At 42.7% G+C, this 21,985-nt stretch overlaps 2 protein-coding genes across 10 annotated transcripts in view; one reads left to right on the top strand and one right to left on the bottom strand.

The window, feature by feature from the left end:
• The window catches only part of cog2 (component of oligomeric golgi complex 2), a 37,200-nt gene that overhangs the window by 9,060 nt on the left and 6,155 nt on the right, over positions 1-21,985 (top strand). Inside the window, exons 2-15 of one of the 9 annotated variants that reach the window (XM_054797972.1) lie at positions 4,910-5,154; positions 5,232-5,651; positions 5,754-5,975; positions 8,107-8,238; positions 8,548-8,575; positions 9,697-9,747; positions 10,058-10,116; positions 19,943-20,104; positions 20,184-20,249; positions 20,344-20,424; positions 20,518-20,621; positions 20,695-20,803; positions 21,010-21,189; positions 21,269-21,393. In XM_054797972.1, the coding sequence (XP_054653947.1) occupies positions 20,003-20,104; positions 20,184-20,249; positions 20,344-20,424; positions 20,518-20,621; positions 20,695-20,803; positions 21,010-21,189; positions 21,269-21,393 (767 nt within the window). In that variant the 5' untranslated portion in view covers positions 4,910-5,154; positions 5,232-5,651; positions 5,754-5,975; ... (3 more) ...; positions 10,058-10,116; positions 19,943-20,002. Of the gene's footprint in view, positions 1-4,909; positions 5,155-5,231; positions 5,652-5,746; positions 5,976-8,106; positions 9,752-10,057; positions 10,117-19,362; positions 19,775-19,942; positions 20,105-20,183; positions 20,250-20,343; positions 20,425-20,517; positions 20,622-20,694; positions 20,804-21,009; positions 21,190-21,268; positions 21,394-21,985 lie in introns of those variants that run through there. The other 8 variants (XM_054797977.1, XM_054797975.1, XM_054797976.1 and 5 more) reach the window with 8 other exon arrangements.
• pgbd5 (piggyBac transposable element derived 5) lies at positions 997-19,004 on the bottom strand. The gene is made up of 7 exons (XM_054797979.1): positions 18,454-19,004; positions 13,723-14,153; positions 9,970-10,104; positions 8,119-8,299; positions 5,742-5,939; positions 5,205-5,310; positions 997-5,123 (listed from the first exon to the last, which is right to left on the bottom strand). The coding sequence occupies exons 1-7, from the start codon at positions 18,830-18,832 to the stop codon at positions 4,928-4,930; spliced, it is 1,626 nt and encodes a 541-aa protein (XP_054653954.1). The 5' UTR covers positions 18,833-19,004; the 3' UTR covers positions 997-4,927.

Genomic DNA, 21,985 nt, shown 5'->3' with positions numbered 1-21,985 from the left:
TAATAGGCGTGTAAAAGGGACTTTAGGGGTGTTATTTCATGTCTACAGGGCTCTAATAATGGTAAAAAAAAAAAACATATTTAGAAAGTCCTAAACAGGTTTTCTATGCTCTAACTAAGAAAATAATAACTAAAAAAGTAATAAGTTATTACTAATTTATTAATCAATGCGGAACCAATTAACCACTACAAATGAGGAACAAGTGTATATTGTTAAATTATTTCCTCAACATTTGTCTAGGAATCAGGGGGTGCCGCCATGGTTCCATGAAAAACAAACAAAGAACAAATCACGTTGCCACGACCCTTTCTTTTTTTATAATTACCTGCACTACCGGTCAAAAGTTTTAGAACACCCCAATTTTTCCAGTTATTTATTGAAATTCAAGTGGTTCAAGTCCACTGAATAGCTTGAAATGGTACAAAAATAAGTGGTGAAGTGCCAGAGGTAAAAAAAAAGGTGAGGTTACCCAAAAGTGAAAAATAATGTGTGTTTCACAACGATACAAAATGGCCTGTTTTAGGGACCATAAAATGGGTTAACAATTTAAAGCTGTTGCGCAGAAATGGAGATTGATCAAGCCTTGGCAGTTGGTGCTACTAATTCCTACAGGTTTTCCAAGTTCTCGAGTACTTACTACCTCTGTCTGCATAAAAATAGTGTAGAGAAAGTCATTTGTTGCTACGAGAATGGCAGGAAAGGGAATTAACAATGGAAGAGAGACAGACAACACTTAAACGTAGGCTTTTCCTACAGAGAAATTGGAGTGTTGTAAAACTTTTGACCGGCAGTGTATATTTTGGAATTGGGAAACTTGCCGCCGCTGTACGGCGCTCCTTAGTTCCCTCCAGTTGTGTATCTGAGAGGCCTGTGATATGCTACCATCTGCTGGTGATATTGTGCATTACATGGCTTTACAACCATGCTTTCAGCCATATATACTGTGCATATTTATATGAGTACGGTCATTTATTTTGAATTTTACTTAGGAAAAAGAAGACACGATGACTCTACAGCCTCGTACAACTCATCACACACATTGCTCAAATTTATTTGGTCCAGTTATTGTACACATTTGACTCAACCCAGTGTTAAGAATACATGCATATGCACTCACACACACCCACACCCACCGTCATCTATCCGCCTTATACTACCTTTTACCACATTTTGCACCCTCGACTTGGCTGCTAAGATTTGTAATGTACTTGAAAGTGATAGCACCCAGTAAGCTTCTACTGTATGTAAGTCCACCTACTGTACTGTACTGTATATAGTGTCATATTATAGTAGTTTGCTATTGACAGTATTACTATAGATGAGGGCAGTTAGTAATGGTGATGAGCCCTGAGGTCGCTGTTTATTTATTGTCTGACACGTTCAGAGCTGATTAGTACACAATCAATACTGACTCTGTGGACATTTGGTGAAACACTTCACAGATACACAGCACAATAAAGACACACACACACACACACACACACACACACACACACACACACACTGAACATCACATTCTTGGACGCCATCTCTTACCACACAGCTAGGGTGATTTATGTGTTAATTGTTTTGAAATGGCTGCATGGCAAGCCTCTTAAGTGTTTGCAACTCATTTACCTTCCAGTACTGGCACCACATTCATTTTGTTGGGAGAGGCACAGAACAGTCGTGGTTATTATTTTCATTACAGAGCCCCAGTATGGCTAAAATACGACAAAAACAAATAGAAGTTTTAAATAGAGGTGTGATATGAGCTGTTTGATGAAGAAAATACCACAAAAGGGAAAAAACGTTTTATAGTTTAAAAAAAATCATTTTGCTTATTTTTTAATAGCTCCGTTGTAATCAAATTCTAACAAAATTAATTTTTAAATACTTGTCAACTTCTCTTTTTTTATTTTAAAAATGTTGCTCTTCTGGTCGTGCAACATAATTATTAGGGGTGTCACAAGGTCCCACGAGATTAAAACATGACACAATTTCTTGTCTCGTGGGCACTAGGCCCGGGATGATAATAAATAAATTAATTGATTAATCACACAATCAATATATTTGCATGCGTGTCTGTTTTCCTCGTCTCTGCCAAACAGGCAGGAAGAGGGTTCACTCTGTGTGTTGGTTTCAGCACCTTGGCGCATAGAACAACGGAATGAACAGAGTGAGCTCTTTTGTCAGTCATACAGTCTCTTTGTCTCGGTGGGCGAAGGCGGGGCCGCTAGCATACACATAGAGGCCGGGACAGTGTAACGTAGTAGAAATTAAACTAGTATATTGCAATATATTGTCAGATCCTTTTTTCCTTGTACTTTTATTAAAAGTAATGTTAAAATCTCGTCTTGTTTTGTTCTCGTTGACCCAACCTCATGTATCGCCCCGTCACATGACACCCCTAGTAATTACATATAGCACTTAAGTAGCTAATGTGGTGTTGCCATGGCGATTAAAAACCTCCCTATAACAAGCCAGCGTCCCATCATGGTCATTTGACAACAAAGTTCTTACATACTGTTGCTTTAATCATAAATAGAGGCTTTTAGAAATAGTATATGCTGCTGTGTTTTCGAAGCTGACATGAAGTGAAGATCCTACTCGGATGTGTGACATTTAGTGGTTTAGTAGACACATACGCCCACGCACACACACACACACACGACAACATCGCTTTGGATTAGTGAGAAGATTTAAAAATGACAATCTTGTGTCTGCGTGATGTACACTTAACTGTGATTTGTAAACAATATAGAAACTCCAAAACCATGGTGACACTTACTCAGTTGGCCTAACTCCATCACCGATGTACATTTACATGATCTCCCATTAGCATCAATCAGGGGTGTCCAAACTTGTTCCAGTGTGAGCCACATAAGGGAAAAATGAAAGGATGCAAGGGCCACTTTGATATTTTGTAACGCAACGCATGTAGATATGCTTAGAACAGGGGTGGGCAAACTGTGGCCCGTAGGCCACATCTGGCCTGCAAAATGTCTTAATCCGGCCCACCGGGTGTATCCAAATTACTAAAAGAAGGTAAAAACCTTTAACAACACAACTAGAGCTGGCAACATGACTTGCAGTGCTACTGTGGCATGCTTGAGTCGCACAGGAAATAGTCAAGACGCAATGTGCAGCTTGTACAGAAAAGTGATACAAACAAACACAACACGTCAACACACACAATGTCACCTACCACGTGGGCATACAAATAAACGTCACACGCACAACACCCATGTCAAAATGTCACCCATATATTCCTGCCGCAAGGCATGCTGGGTAGCCTGTGGTACTCTCTCTCCTGACATGTTGCGGTGTTTGTCGCACTTTTGCGTGATTGCAAAACATGTTAAGGAGGTCGTCCACACACCCCTGATATCGAATGTTGGCTCATTCACAGTTCATTGTTGTTGCCACAGGACTACCCAGCATGCCCTGCGGGCACCTGTAAATAGCAGTTAAAGTTACCTGTTATGTGTAACGCTTAGTTGTTTATTCCCCACGTAGTAGCAGCGGTGGATTTATGTGATACGTTACCTTGCTGTGGATGTGTGGATATTTCTTTGCACCGTGAGCAAGTACGTCCTTCTGTTTGATGACCACCTTACATAGACAGCCCCTCGGGCAAATTTTTTAACCCAGTGTGGCCCACGAGTCAAAACGCTTGCCCACCCCTGGCTTAGAGGTTACATAGTGTATAGTTCAAGACAAAATAGCCTCCATCTGAGCTTTGTGACATACAGTAGCTGAAAATGCGCATTATGTTTTTATTTTTGCTGTTTTTTCTTTGCATTTGACAACATTCGAGTAAATGTTCTTCTCATAATTCTGACTTTATTCCCATAATTATGACTTTTTCAACAACCTAATTTTTCCAAAACTTTATTCTTTGTTTTGTTTGTTTCTCATAATATTACGGCTGTAATATTTCAACTGAATGCCACTAAAATGACATTATTTTTCCTTAGAATATTATGATTTATTCTCGTAAAATTCAGACTTTTTTTCTTGTTAGAATACGACTTTATTCTCGTAGAAATTACGGCTGTTTTTTTTTTTAAGTTTTCAACTACATTTTCTTCTCGTAATATTATGACTTTATTGCCATAATATTTTGACTTAAATCTCGTAACATTATAACTTTTTTTGCAACCTAATTGTTTTGTGTGTTTTTCATAATATCATGCCATTTTTCTTTAATAGTTCAATTTTATGCTAGTAAAATGACGTTTTTCTTTCAACATTTTTCTGTAAATGTTATGACATTCTTGTGACATTACTGCTGATTTTTGCTATTTTTTAATTATTATTATTATTTTTTTAAATATCCTTAGTATGTGCCATGGGCAACTAAAAAAAAAAAATAATAATAAAATAAAAAACGCCCCCAGGCTGTGTTGGACACCCCTATCATAAATAATATCCAGTCAGCTAATTTAATTTACAGTTAGATTTGGGTGCAAAAGATTTGATTTGTGGAAATATTTTTTAACTTTTCGTGGGTGGGGGGCCCTTCGATACACCCCCGGTCTAAAGCAAAGTAAGAGAACTGATTCTCACATGTAAAACTGTACTAAGCTTCTATTGGGTCGCTTGTAGCAAACGATGGAACACTTGATCACATGATCCCATGTCAGCTTTTGGACACTTAAAGGGGTTGAAACCCTCCTCTTCGTCGTCATCATCCTCCCTGGTTGTTGGTTGGTGGTGTGACTTCTCCTGCTGTCTCAGTGGTGTTACGTGTCATTTACAATACAACGACTGGAGGAAGAGTTGGCACTGCTTCAGCAAGGTGACATACAGTCTGTACATGTGTGAGGAGGTGTGTGAATGTGTAGGGGAGGGGGCTTGTGTGAGCGTGTGTATTGGCTCCTGACTGACAACCATCCATCCATCCATCCATCCATCCATCCATCAGGCCCTCGCCGCCGTCTCCTCACGCCGTGGGCGAGCAGTCGTCGACGTCCAGCAGCTCTTTGACCAGTCTCTCTCCAAACTGCGCCCGGCTGTAGCGCTTGACGGCGTAGGCGTCGGACATCTTGTAGAGGATGTACGCGTTGTTGATGGCGATGCTGATGCTCAGCCAGAACACCTGCTGCCACGTCTTGTTGGGCTTGTGGAAGATGAAGTACCTGACGAGCGAGAGCGCACGTGTTGGCTGCGGTGGGTGTGTTCACGCACGGCGCCGCCGATGAGATGTTTTGCATACGTACTTGCTGAACTTGTCGTCGTATTTGCAGATGTAGCTGAGGTGCGCCGCGAAGGCCTCCACCGCCAGAGGACATTCAACCTCGCCGCTTTTCCTCTTGATGATCAAGCCTGCAGGAAACACGGAGTGAAAGACACCGCAAAAACTACATTTCAAGAAAGTCAAAATGTCCTATTTTAAGCACCCATTTCTTTTTTTTTCATAAAAACAAAAAATATCTTGTCTAGCAGTTTTCACTTGAGAAAAATAATCTTATATTAAGAAAATATAGCTAGCCAATTCTCATGAAGATTTTTTTTGCCAGAAATTCTTCTTCCTAGTAACAAGCTAAAAACCTTATTTTGGTTATTCGTCAAACACAGATTCATATATCCATCCATCTTCTATGCCGGGTCGCCTGATCACTTGGCCATCGCCATCAGTACAAATTCTGCCCAGCAAAAAGCACCAGGTAAATATATAAACGGTATACATTCTTTGTTGATGTGTCTAAAATGTTCAGCACATCAAACAAAAAGAAAGGCGTGGGTGCATCATCTACCTTGTTTGTTAGGGGAGTAGGCGTTTGTGAGGAACCTGAAGTGTCCTTTGTTGTACCAGCTGATGAGAGACATGCTGCCTTGCATCATCACTCGCCACTGGCCGCGCTGCGCCGGCGTGGAGCTACAGACCAGCATGCTTTGCGGCAGGCCCGTGCAGTCACTCTTTCTGGTGCTCAGCAGACCACAGCAGTAGATATCTAAACAAAATGGCACAGACATTTTAGAGTATGTAGGTAAGTTCTTCTCCAGCCGCCTCATTCTATAGATCTTCTCTCCCCTCGTTAATCCAACGCGATAAAGCTGCAATAGACGTGTCAAACAAAGCCCTGGCGAGTAATGCAGAGAGATTTTGTTTGGCTGATTGCCTCTTGTAATTTGGCAGACAAAAGGACTGATCGTACCATCTCCAGACTTTTATTGCTGGTGAGGCTGCAGCTCAGTCCCAGTTGTGTGTTTTTGTCGTGCTGCAGTGATGTGAAATGCTCACTAAGCTCTTCAATGCTCTGCATAAAGTCTAAAATTGGATTTAGATTTAACAAAGCATGGCTTTGCCATGATGGGGAGAAAAGTCACAGCTCTATGGTGTTAAATATGCCATAAATTCTCCCACCATGTAATTCCCTCACGATCTATTGTGCAATCAACAATAACTAGTTTTATATATGTATACACACACAGTGGTGTGAAAAAGTGTTAGCCCCCTTCCTGATTTCTTATTTTTTTGCATGTTTGTCACGCTTAAATGTTTCAGATCATCAAAAACATTTAAATATTAGTCTGACAACACAAGTGAACACAAAAGCAGTTTTTAAATTAAACTTTTTCTTAAGGATGAGCCGGATACTTGTTTTAGACGAGTACTGTATATATATATTCATGAATTCATTTTCTATGCCGCTTAATCCTACAAATGATTATCAGTGGTACAGTTTTGTTCTTTATCACATGCAAGGATGGCATACTACCACTGAACTCTGCATGCTATGGTTTAATGGTTCTACAAGAAAAGAAAGCAGCTTAGTGCAAACACCCATAACTTCAGCATATTAACAACCTCTAGCAAGCAACTCTGACCGGGCCAAAGCAGGAACACATGGTATTGGAGTTTTTATAGCCACGAGATTACGTCCACATTCAGCTGTTGAGAGCGCTGGCTTTAAGTACAGTCATGGAAAAAATGATGAGAGCACCCTTGTTTCTTCAGTTTCTCGTTCATTTGAATGCCTGATACAACTAAAGGTACCTTTGTTTGAACAAATATAACAATGACAACGAAAATGGCTTGTAAGAGTTACATTTTTTGGCAGTACAATGCTATAGCTATTCATGTAAGAACTTAAAGGATTTTGGTTATCATCAAGAAAAGCATAGAAGTTGCTAGATATCAGCTCTTATATTCAACTCTTTTGAGTATATTTGTTATCATATTTGTTCAAACAAATGTACCTTTAGTTGTACCAGGCATTAAAATGGATCAATAAACTGAAGAAACACGGTTAGTTTAATCATGTTTTTCCATGAGTGTGTATGATTAAAGTTCTTGAACCTTGATACGAAATACCATCATGTCCTCACTTTAGCCAGAAAGTTATACCAGCACTTTATGAAAAAGCTAAAGGTGATGTCATCAACATGTGTCTGCTATTTCACTTAGGACAGATGGTTGGACTTGACGCGCTACAGAGAGCTGTTTAACTGTAACTGTCCATTACATTTTGCCACAATGTTTCAACAATTCTTTCAATACAACAAAGTATTATTTTTCTACTTAGAAAAACCAGAGTATAATTTTATAATTTATTTGAAATATCACCCAAAATGGGTCGCTTATATTTATTTAGAAAAAAAGGTTCTGTTTGCATTTTTTTAAATAAAACCATTTTAAGTCATTTTTTTCTTCCTTTTTTGTACCAGAAATTACACTGTAAGAAACTGAACCGAACCGACATTACATTTTAGTGTACCGTTACACCGCCACTGTATACCCTTACAGGCCACAACATTATGTAATAATAATAATAATAATAATAATGCTAAAAGTATAATATTAATTTTCACTTTTGAAATTGCATGATTTTTTTGTGGTGTTTTGCCATTCATACTACAAACATAAGTGTGTTGTGTTGCCCTACATTGGTAAAGCTTCAACCGGCAAGGCATGCACACGTCCCCAAAAGGGAGTCACACAGCATGCTTTGCGTGTTATAAAATACTATAAAAATAGTATATTTTACGTGTACGCGTTTTATTCGATACCCTCATGCTCCATGTGGGGCAGTTATATTGTGTGTACCACTTGTGTTATTTTTGGTTGTACTTACTTACATTTTGTATGATATGTATTTATTGGATGCACTACTGCAGGTGTGCGCTGACCTTGCTTGCTAAATTCGGCGAAGAGTCCGAGGCTGGTGATGGACGGCCCCGTGAAGACGATGGTGTTCTTTCCAGAGATGTTCTGGCACAGCTGCTTGGCCACCAGACTGTGCAGCTGAGGTTTGTTCTTCAGGGCGGCCAGAGCGTCTCCACCTTGGCCATCCTTCAGATGCACGGAGAGCTGCAGAGGGGGGAGAGAAGAGAGTATCTTCTTATATAACAAATATCTGCTGTTGGTTGACGACACACACTGCATTAGATTGATGAGCCAACATGTAGCTTGCCTGTGGCTATCCCACTAAGTGGCCCGTGTGTGTGTGTGTGTGTGTGTGTGTGTGTGTGTGTGTGTGTGTGTGTGGTGGCTAATGGAATCTCATTGATTCGCTCCATTAACTCATCTTATTTCTTTCTTTCTGTATGTCAACACAGTTCAGAGCAGACACACATCAGCTGACTGGTAAAATGACCATCAAGTGTGTTTGTTGAACGGGTGTGATGATGATTGCAACACATCAGTAGGAATGGCGCAACACACATATACAGTACATATATATTTTGTTATGGGTCAGAATTGTCTGATAGTACTGTTTTTCCAGTATTTGGCAGTAACCAGCACAGGGTGCAAATAATAATTTAGTCTGCTGCCTAAATGGGCTGCGGAAGAAATCAAAAGAGGAAAAACACAAGCTAAAACTAATCTATTAATAAAACCTTTTCCGGACTTGCTGTTTTGCGCATTTTTTTAGTGCAATTTTAGTGCTTTTTAAAAAAATTAATGCTGCACACTGCCTGTTACCACACCCATCAAACAGCAACAGTATCATCTTCTCTCTGGATAACAACCTTCAGGCTTGCACTAGTGGATGGCTGGCGGGTCTGTGTTCATTTTGTGCGTTTCATTTAATGTTCCTGTCTTAGATGGGAGCAACATCTACTCCCACCCGCCGTTTGCCAAAGATTTGTGTGAACGTGAGCCGGTCCGCGGGTCCAAAAAAGTTTGGCGACCCCTGCTGTGGAGGGCACAATTCATTTAGTTTGCTGCCTAGACCAGGGGTGTCCAATGTGAGGCCCAGGGGCCATTTACAGTCCACCGCTGTATTTTTATTGGGCCACGGCACGTTTTAAAAAGAGTAAATAAACAATTTCACAATTACAAAAAAAGACAAATCAGCAGTAATTTTACAAAAATGAAGTACGAATACTAAGAGATCTCATCTAATGAGAAATATGTAACATTTATATAACATAATTTATATAACAAATAACATTTTAGTAGCATAAAGTTGAAATATTAAAGAAAAAATATGTCATATAAGTAACAAATAGGTTGTGAAAAAAGTTTTATTATTGTGGGAATAAAGTCATATTACAAGAAAGTTGAGGGAAACAAGGGAAAAAAAAGAGCAAAGAGTGAAGTTGATACTAATAGGCTTTTTCACCAATATCACAAAGCTGAGATGCTGTTTTTTTCTTGAAATATATATAACTTCTTAGCAAATCTACATGTGTTGCTTTACAAAATAACAAAGTGGTCTTTGCATCCTTTCCTTTTTCACTATGTGGCCCTCGCTGGAAAAGGTTTGGACCCGGCCTTGACGGACTGCTGAAGAATTGAAAACAGGAAGCCAAGTAGGTTGGTTATATATTGAAATACCTGTGCCACAGTGATTTGGAAAATTAATGGAGTGAGGTTCCAAAGCAAGCAACAAAAATCTCCAAGAATCCTGTAGGCTCAAGTGTGTTTTGTTGCAGTTGGCTTGTGAATGAATGAATGAATGCCACATCTACAGAACTATAATGATCACAGTATATCGTAGACGTATGTCTCGGTGCGTCCACATCCATCGGTACCTGGCAGATGAAGCCGGTGGAGGTACACTGTCGAACCCAAAGACTGAACTTCCTCTTCTTCCTCTTCCTTTGCTCTCGTTCCGTGCAGGTGGTGATGAAGACCGGGTCCTCGTCTATCAAGGGTTCGTGCAGAACCTGCCACATAAGGTTAGAGTCACACTTTGGTGGGGTTTTTGGGAGAATCTGTGCACAATGAGCTGACATCATTATTATTATATCCTGTTTTGCTCATGTTTAGGGTTGTAATAATTCTAAAGCGGGTGTTGTCAATATTCTCTTTTCCCTAAGCAATAGTAGACTGTTGGACTCGGGCAGTATATTGTATAAACATGGACCATTATGTAATTCCCTCTCCTCCCCCTGTTGTATTTATTAAAAAATGTGTTAAGACCGTTGCCGCCGCAACCAGTAAGGCCCCCCCTACAGGAGTCAGTACACAGAATGAGGTGGTTCACGATGGTTCAAGATTTGATTACATTTGAAAAGACCACCAGCAACATTTCCCAGCCAAATATACTGTAAGTAGACACATGAAAATCTCTCGAAGTGATCTGGTCTGTGGACAGATGGATGATACAACGTGTGTTACGTAATAATTAGGGCTGTCAGTTGATTAAGAGATTTGATTGCAATTAATGGCATTTCGGCTACAGTCAACTATTGCAGATAGAAATAAGTTTTTATCTATAATAATATATCATAAGGAGGGAAGTAAATCTCTTTGTGGTTAAACGATTCGATACAAGATAGACGGGTTAAGATACAATTCAAAAACTATGTTTTACGTTTTATTTAAAAAATAATATACAGTTATAAATCCCACAGTTTTCGGATGTTAAATGTGAGTGGCAACTTGTCTCAATTTGTTCCTCAGTCCTTGAACGCACCTTAAAACTTTCTTTCACGCTGCCCTGATCAACTACTACACTAGGTCCCCAACTTACGAACACCCGACTAGCGAACACTCGCGGATGCGAACACAAGCCGACTGGTCTACATTTTATTTTATTTTGCCTTGTAGTCAGTCGCTCAATCAGTATCTCTACTGCTACTGTACATGCTTGACCAGTAGAGGGCACAACATAAGAACGGTCGTCTGGAACCAATTGTGTTCGTTAGTTGGGGACTTAGTGTATACTGTATTTTTCCCTTTTTTCTTTCACGTCATATTTGGTCCCAAACGCTGATAATATGTGGGGAATGCATAAAGGTAAGATTTGATGACCTTATTGAGTGCTAATGTGCATATCTGTGGTGCACAACCTCATAATACATAATAAATCATCATAATAATACATATAAATACATATTTACATCCATTCTCATCTTCAGCCTTGGTCACGTTGATGCAAACCCCCAAATAGTTGTCCTCAGCTATGCCTGCCGGTAAGTAGCAGCTTGTAACCCAAATTTTAGCTTGCGGTTCAAAGCAAAAAATGAGCAGAGAGACAGCTCGCATCTAAAAAAGAACACTCTTTAGTTGGGACACTTGTATGCCAGGCTACCACTGTATAAATGACAATGAAAAAAACACCAGCAGTCCTCCAGCCTCTCACTTCTCTCTGGCAGTCGACGTACATAATCCGTACCCTTTTCTTTGTCCAATTCTCCTTAATATTTGTTCCTGCTTGTGGCTCCACATCCAGCGTTTCCTCAAACTATGGCATGGGCCAAGGCTCAAACAGGACATGCGCACGTTAATCGCGCGGAAAAAAAATAGTGCCGTTAAAGGAAACTTCTGTTATTCAGCCCTAATAATAATAATACATTTTGCTACCAGTCGAATGAAGTGGACAAAACGAGACACTCAGCAGGCACAGCGTTCGGTACAACTGCATCTGATAATGAAATCCATACATTCTTATTAACCTTTACAGCTCTTGTATTGAGTCTTATTTCATTGTGTAGGTTGTGTGTATTTTAATCACGTTACAAATGAAGCACAACCAACAGACCTGCGAGTTGCTTCTCATTGTGGGTCCAATTTTCCAGAAAAGAGATTTTTTTTTTTGGACAGCTGAGCAGCACTCTCTGGCATGGACGTCTAACAGATAAAATAAGCTGGCCTAGATACACATAATTCCCTTCTCATGACACACACGGGCAAATGCTGTATGACAGGTGTTATGCACATGCAGTAGATGGATTCTGTTGTAAATTGTATGTGTTTCATGATGGACTATATATGTTGTCTCTGCAGCCCCAATAATGTGTGGATTGAATGCTATTAGATGGAGCAGGTGTATTAATGCAGAAGCATTTTCATGATCATTACTCACTGGGGTGTGCTTTTTTTAAGGGTCCAATTCCTAAGATTTGTGGGGACGTTCATTCCTAGCCTCTCATTGCTCTTGATGGGGAAAAAAAAAGGTTGTCTGGCCCAAATAGAAAGTAAAAGTCGTGTGGTCTGCTGCCCCACTTTCCCTCATGTAGAGCTTATGCATAAGTGAGCACAAGGCGGATGTCAAGTCCGTGACGTGCAGACCAGATTCTTGCGGCAATCGCTCTGGCTGACCTCAATCGAGAACACATTTCTTGACGTTATCGTGTTGAAGTAATTACATTTTCTTAGCTATGGTGTAGAAATGACAAAGAGTAAAAATGAAAAGTTCCTTAAAACGAATCTGCGCTTCTAAGAAGACAACTCAGAACGCAGCCAAAAGCGCTGGTCGCTTGTTGCCTTTTCTTACACAGTTGTAAACGATTACGAAACGTAATACATTTTTACATGTTTGGGAGTCATTTCCTTCCTATGTGTCTCTCTGACTTCCTGCTGGTTCTCCCTGTCCTTTATTGACCTTGTGAGTCACTAAATGCAACAATTTGTTTACCAGGTTTTAAATTCTGCCTAGCAACAAGAGGTCACAAGCAATTCTGATCTACAGTCGTCCCTCCCTACATCGCGGTTTGAGCATCGGTCCCTCACTCCACGGCTTTTTAAAAATGTATAAATTAATACATGATCACGGTTTTGTGGTTGAATATAGACTGTTATTAGTCGAATCATATGCATATATAAGCAAATTGTATGTAGGCCTATTCCTTGCCCAAATTAAGCATTTTCATTCATAAAGAATGCTGAATGAGTGAAAATACAAATATAAATATATAAAATATTTAGAAGACATTATCTGTAGTGTAATATCGGTGATGTCGTGTGCACCTTTAAGCAAGTGATGTGTGTGACGTCAGCTAGCTACTGTAGAGTTGCTGAGTGTTAGCATGGCTAGCTAGCAGTGTGGAGAGTGCCAGTCACTGGCGTGAGTTGCGACTGACAGCAGCTCCTGTGTGAATGTTGACTGCGCCATTCCACTAGGTGTCAGGAACGTTACATTGATGAGACAATGAACCAATTAACCGCAATAAACGAGGGACGACTGTACTTGTGTAATAAATCGCATAGACCAATGCTTTTCAAACATTTTCTGTCATTTTTACAAACAAATGAATTGAAACACTATTGATAGCCTGATAATATGTATTTATTTATCTGCACAAACCTCTGTATGAGTTGCTGGCACCAGCATTACACATACAATCACCTGATTATGATAAAAAAAAAGAGCTGATTTAACATCTGCAACAATTTAAAAGAATTTCCAAGTTAGGCTTACTTGCGGACCCCCCGACACCTCACCTCGCCCACCCCACTGTTAGCGAAGCACTGGCATAGACTCGTTGTGGTCTTACTGTGGGTTTGTACATTGCATGTCAGACAGTAAGACAGCACTGTCATTCTTCCTGAGTACCCACCTGGGTCTGCGAAGGTCGGAATGTGCAGCTGAAAGACTGCTGCAGCGAGTCCAGGAAGGGCTGGATCTTGTACAGACCTTGATTGCTCCCCTGCGACGGCCTGAACGCCACAATGTGGAAATACTTCAGGATCTTCTCAAAGCGCGCTTGGCTCATCTTCAGGGCGATGCTGCGGTTGCTGAAGAAGCCCGAGCTCCAGATGCTGAGCACCGACTCGCAGTGGTGCACGCTGGTGGAGGTGACGAAGCCCAGGAAGGCCTTCATCTCTTGGGCCGTGACAGGACGCCAGCCCTCGTCCGATCCGAAACGCTCCTGGAACTTCTTGGCGTACATGTTGGTCTGGGTGACCATGTTTTGGATGCAGTTGTCAGGGACAAAAAGCTGGAAGAAATCCAAGGCGGTGGCCGTGGCGGGCATCTTCTGAGCTGGGCCTAGCGTTAAGACATAAGGATGGACGTGTTTAGACAACTTCTCATGTGGGTCTACTTAAAGACTCTTATGTAATTCATGTTTTTTTGTAGCACCAAATCTTCACTTTGAGTGCTGGACAGGATTCTAGCTGAGTAAGTTATAGTTAGCTATAGCGTCACTGTCAAGGCTGTGTGAGATGCACACCAATGCACTTTGGTTCCCCCTTTCCAACTACAACAGCTTCCACTCTTCTGGGAAGACATTCTACAAGATGTTCTGTCTGTGGGACATTTTAGTCCATTCATCCACAATAACTGCCTGCTGGTTCGCCATCTCTGTGCTAGTTCATTCCAAAAGCATACCTTTGGGGACCTTGCTTTGTGCTTTCTTGCACAGTCATGCTCGAATAGAAAAAGACCTTCCCCAAACTGGAGATGCTGTGTGCATTTCGATATACTTCCCAATGGCCCAGTTGGGATCCGACCGTGGTCTGTGAGTTGAGGACCTCTGATCTACACTAATGAGCCCCACTCAGGCTAAATATTAGAATGGTTCGTACCTTTCCCAGGCCAAAGACAAAGTCAAGGCTTCAGTGCAGCTTTGGTGTGTGAGGGCAGTTTACATGGCAGCCACCACCCAGCTAACGCAAGATCAACAGGCGAATTGGTGGGGCGTCTGCAATGTTGGACTTTGCAAGATCGCGGGTACCAATCGGCCGAAATGTCATCCAGGAGTAGCTCTGAGTAGAACCGCTGCTCCTCCGCATTGAGAGGAGCCATATCAGGCTCAGGCATCAGGCATCTGCTCAGGATGCCTCCCTGGACGCCTCCCTGGGGTGGGGGTGTTCAGGGCATGGTCGACTGGTAGGAGGCCTCAGGAAGACCCAGGGCACGTTAAAGAGAATATGTCTAAAAACGCCTTGGGATCCTCCAGAAGGAGATGGATGAAGAAACCGGGGGGAGGGAGTTCTGGGCTTCCCTGCTTAGGCTGTTGCCCCCGCGACCCGACCTCGGATAAGCGGTAGAAGATGGATAGATGGATGGCAGCCACCATCATGTCCCACTGTTTGTGAAGTGCTCCGATTCCCTCTTCAGACCTTTTCCTACATTTTGTGGCGAGATATGTCTCTCTTTTCAAAGCACTGAGGTATTCAATATGTGTTTATGATGTGTCAAGCGGCTACTGTGTTGGCTCAGCACATTATGATTATCTCTCTGCACACACTCATCTTCCAGCTTGCTGCTAACAAACTAGTATGCAACCGCTGAATTTAAAGATAACACATAAAAGCAGAGAGGAGCCGACGGGCATTGAGCGTGGAGAATGATGCTCACCCACTCAGCCCGTGGCTCCGAATCTTCTCATTTGCATTTCATTAGACCTAAAAAGCTGGAAGTAAGAACCCAGCTTGACTTCAGCCAAAAGGAGCCACTCCTGGGGAAGTGACTCACGTCCTTCTCCTGGCAGGAGACAGCCAAGAGTTCCAGCAGAAGAGGTTAATTAAGTTAGTCATGTACTCCTGAGCAAATGTGCATTTTTCCTCCATAGATTTATTCCTGTACATCCCAGACAGAGCACTTTATCGAAGACTGTGACTCTCAAACAAGGTTTAAGGTAGCAAACATATTAATTCCCTACAATCTTTATGGTCTCCTAAACCTAAAGTCATCATATACTGTACTACGGGATGGTGTCCAGTGGGATAAATAGTAACAGTTTACTGTAATCCTGACAGCAAATATTTCTACATTTAGCAAGCACACAACACGCTTTAAGATCACGTTTTAATCACGAAAAGATGTGGATAATCGTCAGCATCAATATCATGAATCATGTACTTCCGGTTTTGAGAAAATATGCAATCATTGACAGTGGGGCGTCATAATGAGAGGCGTCTCCAATGTTGTGGTCGCCTGATTTAGGGCAAAATATTCAAAACAGCTCTCTGGAAAATAATGAACATGTTAAAACATCGTATTTTGCGGGTGCATTTTTCCCCAAACCCATCATTTTAAGCCACTTATATTCAGTATAGTTGAATGTCTCAAACTATGCGGCGGTGTAATACATACACAGATAAAATCCATCACGTGGAGGCTCCTAGTAATCTGACTGTATGAATAATCAGTGTTTTAAATCCCTACATCACCACCATTAAGCAGTTACATCATCTTATAATCTTGGCCCAGTCCTCCATCACCCTTGCAAGCCCCCGAGATGAAGATAACACGCTTTTAAAAAGTGCTAATCCCGAGCCAAGTAGGAGCAGGTCCAACAAACCAGCCGGAATCTTTGAGCGTGGCTGAGTTGATTCTTTGCTTCCCCCCCCCCATTGCAACTGCTGATTTATGTACGCAGCAACACCCCAGCCTGCCGTGCTGTGCAACTGTCACTTCAATGCCAAATGAAGAAAACCCCAACCAGACTGCTAAACTATAGCGGAGAACACCAGTCTATTGTCCACTTGCGGTTTGTCCCTGCATTCATCCGTCTGACCACACCCACAGCAGTTGTGCAAACACTTGCTGCGTCTCCAGCAGTCAAACAGGTGCAGAATGCAAAACATCCCGGAGTCACCCATCGGTGTAACGTCTCATAATCCAGGTGTGTTTGCTCCTCGTCACTGTGTGATTTACAAAGGAAATTGCAGGATCCATGACTTTAGTGGGGGCCAAAACTTGAAAAAGCAAAAAAAAATAGAAATAGACTAATCAAGGAGGTATTCCCCACACATTTATTTAAATTTGCCACTACCTGTATGCCCTCATAAACACATAAGAATGGGACTGAGTGAATGGAGCTTGTCATTGCAGCTGGCATCATAGCTCTGCTTCTAAACCCACCACGTACGCATCTGGTCTGCCAGAGAATAAGAAGACGTAGCAGGAGGGATCGGTGTTGCTATATTTAGTAAGTCGCTATATTTAGCAGGCCCTCTAGATTTTATTTCAAAAAAGCGACTAGCGACAAATGTAGCGACTTTTCTGGTCTTGTTTCATTAAATCCATCCAACCATTTAATTCAGTGTCTGGTACAGGGGTGTGCAAACTGCGGCCCTGGGGCCACATCAGGTCCGCCAAGCGTCTTAATCTGGCCCATCGGGCATTTCCAAATTCCTTTTTTAAACCTTTAACATGGAAAGTGTAGCCGGAAACATGACTTGCAGTGTTATCGTGGCACGCTTGAGTCCTACCTACTGCATCATGTGAGCATCCAAACAAATATCTACATGCAGTACCCATGGCAAAAAAAAATGCCCTTAAAATGCTGCCGCAAGGCATGCTGGGTAGATTTAGGTACTCTTTCTCCCAACATTTTGCCATGTTTGTTGGATTTTTAAATTGCAAAATATGTCGAGGAGGTCGTCAGAGAAGTAAAGAAGGTGGAGTTAACATACTCTTGATAGCCAATGTTCATAGTTCATTTTGCTGGACTACCCAGCATGCCTTGTGGGCATTCGGTAATAACAGTTTTAAGTTACGTGTTATGTTTAGCGCTTAGTTGTTGACTTATGTGATGCGTTAAGTCACTGTGGATGTGTTGTTTCCGTTTCATTTCACCGTGAGCAAGTATGTCGTTCTGCTTGATGCCACTTATACATAGACACCCCCCCCCCCAATGTGGCCCACGAGTCGGAAAACGTTTGCCCACCCCTGGTCTAGTAGGAGGCGTGTAGCAGCTCTAACTAGTGGGAAGTTAGTAAACAGCTACATGATGCATTCAATATGTTGTTTGTATAAAGTTATCCAAAAATTAAGAAGAGCTACCATTTTTGGTATTAAAGCATGTATTTGTTATAAACACACAAAACCTGGACATGTGACCTGTGTTCCATGCACACATACAATCTCACAAATGTGTTGCGATCCAATAAAAGAGATCTACCAGAAAACCCAGTAGTGGTGTAAAGCTGCACTGCATCATACTGAGAGGCGTTTGGTTACATGATTTTGCTACAAATGAGATCTCCCTATCATGTGTGCTGCAAACTACAGCAGTAAGCATGTTGCTTGAATGACATCATTTTTGATAGAGCTCTTGAATGGGGTTTCATTACATTGTGCAAGTGTGTCTAATATTGTGGCCACTCAAGAGCATAACATCTCTCAATTAAACCGTACCTCAGACACGCGCACATACAACAATTACGGATGCAGTGTCATCCTGCTGCACATACACACACACACACACACACACACACACACACACACACACATAATGTAAAATGAGCTATATCATCCATTGTGTGCTGTGCAGTATGGTCACCATAAAACGTGATAGCAGCGTGAGTGACAAGTGACCTTCTTTATCATGCCTCACCGTAAGAGCCTTTATACGGCGGCACCGTGACATCCTGTAGGGTCTCCGTCCAGCCCTCCTCCTCTGCTTGGCTTCGGGAGAGCGAGCCGGGCGGACCCGGGCTGCCACCTCCTGCTCCCCCGCCTTGCGAGCTCTCCCTGTCGCCTCGTCTCTGGTGGTGATGGTGGTGGTGGTGGTGATGGTGATGGTGCTGCTGCTCCCCCTCGCCGACCTCGGCTATGTAGTTGTCCGAGTCCGAGTCTCCGGAGGTGCTGTAGAACGGGTTGTCGCTGCTGTCATCTCCGGACTCACCGAACACGTCGTCGGATATCTGCAGGCTCTCGTAGCGGGAGCGGGCCGCCTCCAGCAGGGACAGCGCCTTCCGGCCGCACTCCGCCATCTCCCTCTCTGCGTTGGTGATGATGATCCCTCCCTCCTCCTCCGCGGAAGTAGTCACGATCTCGGAAGAAGGCAACACCTTCCGTTCGGATGGATTTGGAGCACCTGTTCTGGGGGTCCTGCCTCAAGGATTCTGGAATATTTCCGCCCCCTGGTGATCACTGTCTAATGGTGCATTCATTAAAACTGGGAAATAGAAGATATAGCACTTTACACTGAGTCACTGACGAGTAATTTAACTGAAAAATATAGTGTGAGTTCCACTACTGATACGTCGGCTCACACTACAATCCCTCTGTAAAGTCGGGAATAATCGAGTTCCTCATTTTTGTATCTGTTACCTGGAAACTCCGATTTCCTGGTTTTGTTGAAGGCAGCACTATAAAGCCAGTATTCTGGTGGGAGCTGTAGTGGCTGCCACTGCTGCATCGCCTGACAGCCCTGCCCTGTTAAGATTTATCCCCTCGTATAAAATCACGTAAAAGATGCTGGGATTTAAGATTTGCGATCATTCATTCATTTGTGACACTTCTTATTGCAGGCTGTAATTAAATGTACTTCCTGGTGGCTACGCCCAGTTAAGACAATCAAATGGTTAGCTTGGTAAAAATATGAAATTAATATTGTGACTGGAACATGTAATTTTTATCAAAGTTTTTTTTAAGCATTTTGTTTCCGGACCCACTCTTGTAGAGCTATGCCAATGCAGTACCACGCTGTAGTTACAAGTGCCCACTTGGTGACGCTACATCAGCTTCCGCGTCTGGTTTCTTCTTCGTTGGTCGAGTGCCATGTTTGCGGAAGTTGCGCAGCAACACTAATGTGCCGTCCTGTATGTGTCTTTGGTCATGTTGTAGCTCCGTTTTTTTTTTTTAAATAATAAATCATGAATTTACCTAAGGGGCCCGACTCTTTGTGCTTCGACAAGGATGTTTTTATGAAGGTGAGCTTCGTGCTGTCACGGGATTGATCTTCGATAAACTGGCATCTTGCTACTTGACGAATATGATAGACAAATCACAACGTTAAATTCACGTGCTAGCACACTATCAAACTGCACCTTGACAATGATAATGCAACGTTTGCCCACAATTTCTGTGTGTGTCCACAGGATGGCTTTGACGTTGACCAGTTTGTGTCAGAATGTCGGAAGCAGGTGCAGCTGGAGGAGATGAGAGAGGACCTGGAGTTCTACTACAAGCTGCTGAAGACAGCCATGGTGGAGCTCATCAACAAGGACTATGCCGACTTTGTTAACCTCTCCACCAATTTGGTGAGTTGATCTCGTTGGCCTTCTGTGTTTCCACCCGCCTTTATTTACAAAAATAATAAGGTTTGTGGCGTTGTCTCAGGTGGGGATGGACAAAGCCCTCAATCAGCTCTCTGTGCCGCTGGGACAGTTACGTGAGGAGGTTATGGTATGTGTGTGTGTTTTTTAAAAACCCAGCATAAATACAGTCCTACTGTTAGAAGTCCCATTTTATGAATATTGCTGGTTGTCATCTGATGCAGAGCCTCCGGTCATGTGTCAGTGAGGTGATAAATGCAATAGACACCCAGCTGTCCAAACAGGAAGACCTGCAGAAAAAAAAGGTTGGGCCCCTGCTCTACGTTGCGTTATGTTGAATGCATTGTAATTATGATCTGTGTAGACCGTTAAAAGGTATTCATTTGAATGCCTGTCAGGTTTGCGTCCTGAGACTGATCCAGGTAGTGCGCTCAGTTGAGAAGATTGAGAAGATCCTCAACTCGCAGAACCCCAAAGACTCCAGTTCTCTGGAAATCAGCAGGTGTGATTGTGGATTGCGGTATTTGAAGATGAATGCATCCTAGTGCGGAAGGTTATACCTCTTGTGTGTTCAGCCCCTTATTAGCAGGTCAGATCCTGGAGCGAATCGCCACAGAGTTCAACCAGTTGCAGTTCCACGCTGTGCAGAGCAAAGGCATGCCCCTGCTGGACAAAGTCAGACCTGTAAGTTCTGTTGATCCATTCATGACATGATAAACTATCTGACAAACATGTTTGTGGTGTTTCCCATAGGACTACAGTCTATTTGTGATGATGTAACAGTAACATTTGCATAATTGGGCATGTCACATTTGCAAGAAGTGACTGAAATAAACACGAAAAGCAAATGGATGAGTTTTGATAACGTTTTTGTGTGTCCCCACCCCCAGCGTATCGCAGGAATCACCTCCATGCTGCAGGAGTCTCTGGAGGGTCTTCTCATCGAAGGTCTACAGACGTCCAACGTGGACATGGTGCGTCACTGCCTGAGGACTTATGCCACCATCGACAAGACCCGAGATGCTGAGGCGCTGGTGGGACAAGTGCTGGTGAAACCGTTCATAGATCAGGTAAATGTAAGCACGGGAGCCCCATTTGTTAAAAAATAAACAGCTGAATAAAATCTGTCCCTTCTCCTGCTGCTTGCAGGTGATTGTGGAAGAGGTGGTGGAGTCCAGTCCAAACGGTCTCCAGATGGTGTTTTCAAGGCTACTGGACTTTGTGCCTCATCACTGCCGACTACTGCGAGAAGTGACGGGAGGAGCTGTGGCCAGGTAGTATTGGGAACAGCTTCTCAAGGAAATTTTGGAAAGGAAAGAAAAAAGCAGAGGAGCCTGAAGCTCAGAGCTAAAATGGCCTGATCTAACAAAATAAGTTCATCTGAAGAGAAATATGAACATGTGAACACAACCTTGGGACTCGGGGTGGCCGTGGGAGGTGGGGGGAGGAACCTCGAGCAGCCCGGGTATGGTGCCTGGAGGCCTGGCAGAGTGGCGAGGTGTTCCGCTTGGGGCAAGGCTGCAAGGTTCCACCGGAGGCGGGGAAGTCTAGCGGGGAACCAGGCTTAATGCAGCCGGGAAATGGTGCATGGAGTCAGGTCAGAAATGACGTGCAAAGCTTCATTACGCATGCCCAGCGAGGCTCTGTGGAAGGTGGGTGGGAAGTTGTGGCGGTGTGCAGGGGCTTCACACAGCCCGGAAATGGTGCACATACTGAGAGAGCTTCCAGGGGAGGCATGGAAGTCCAGCGAGGAACTTGGCCTCCAGCAGCTTAGAACTAGTGCCTGGAGCCCTGCAAGAAGGGCGGCTATTTCTGCTGGTCTGCGGACTGGGCACCAAAAGTAGGAATCGAAATTTAAAAAATTCA

The sequence above is a fragment of the Dunckerocampus dactyliophorus genome, chromosome 14 (genome assembly GCF_027744805.1).
Source record: "Dunckerocampus dactyliophorus isolate RoL2022-P2 chromosome 14, RoL_Ddac_1.1, whole genome shotgun sequence".
Classification (NCBI taxonomy): domain Eukaryota; kingdom Metazoa; phylum Chordata; class Actinopteri; order Syngnathiformes; family Syngnathidae; genus Dunckerocampus; species Dunckerocampus dactyliophorus.
The sequence above is the reverse complement of the archived record's forward strand: the minus strand, read 5'-3'. Positions and strand labels throughout refer to the sequence as shown.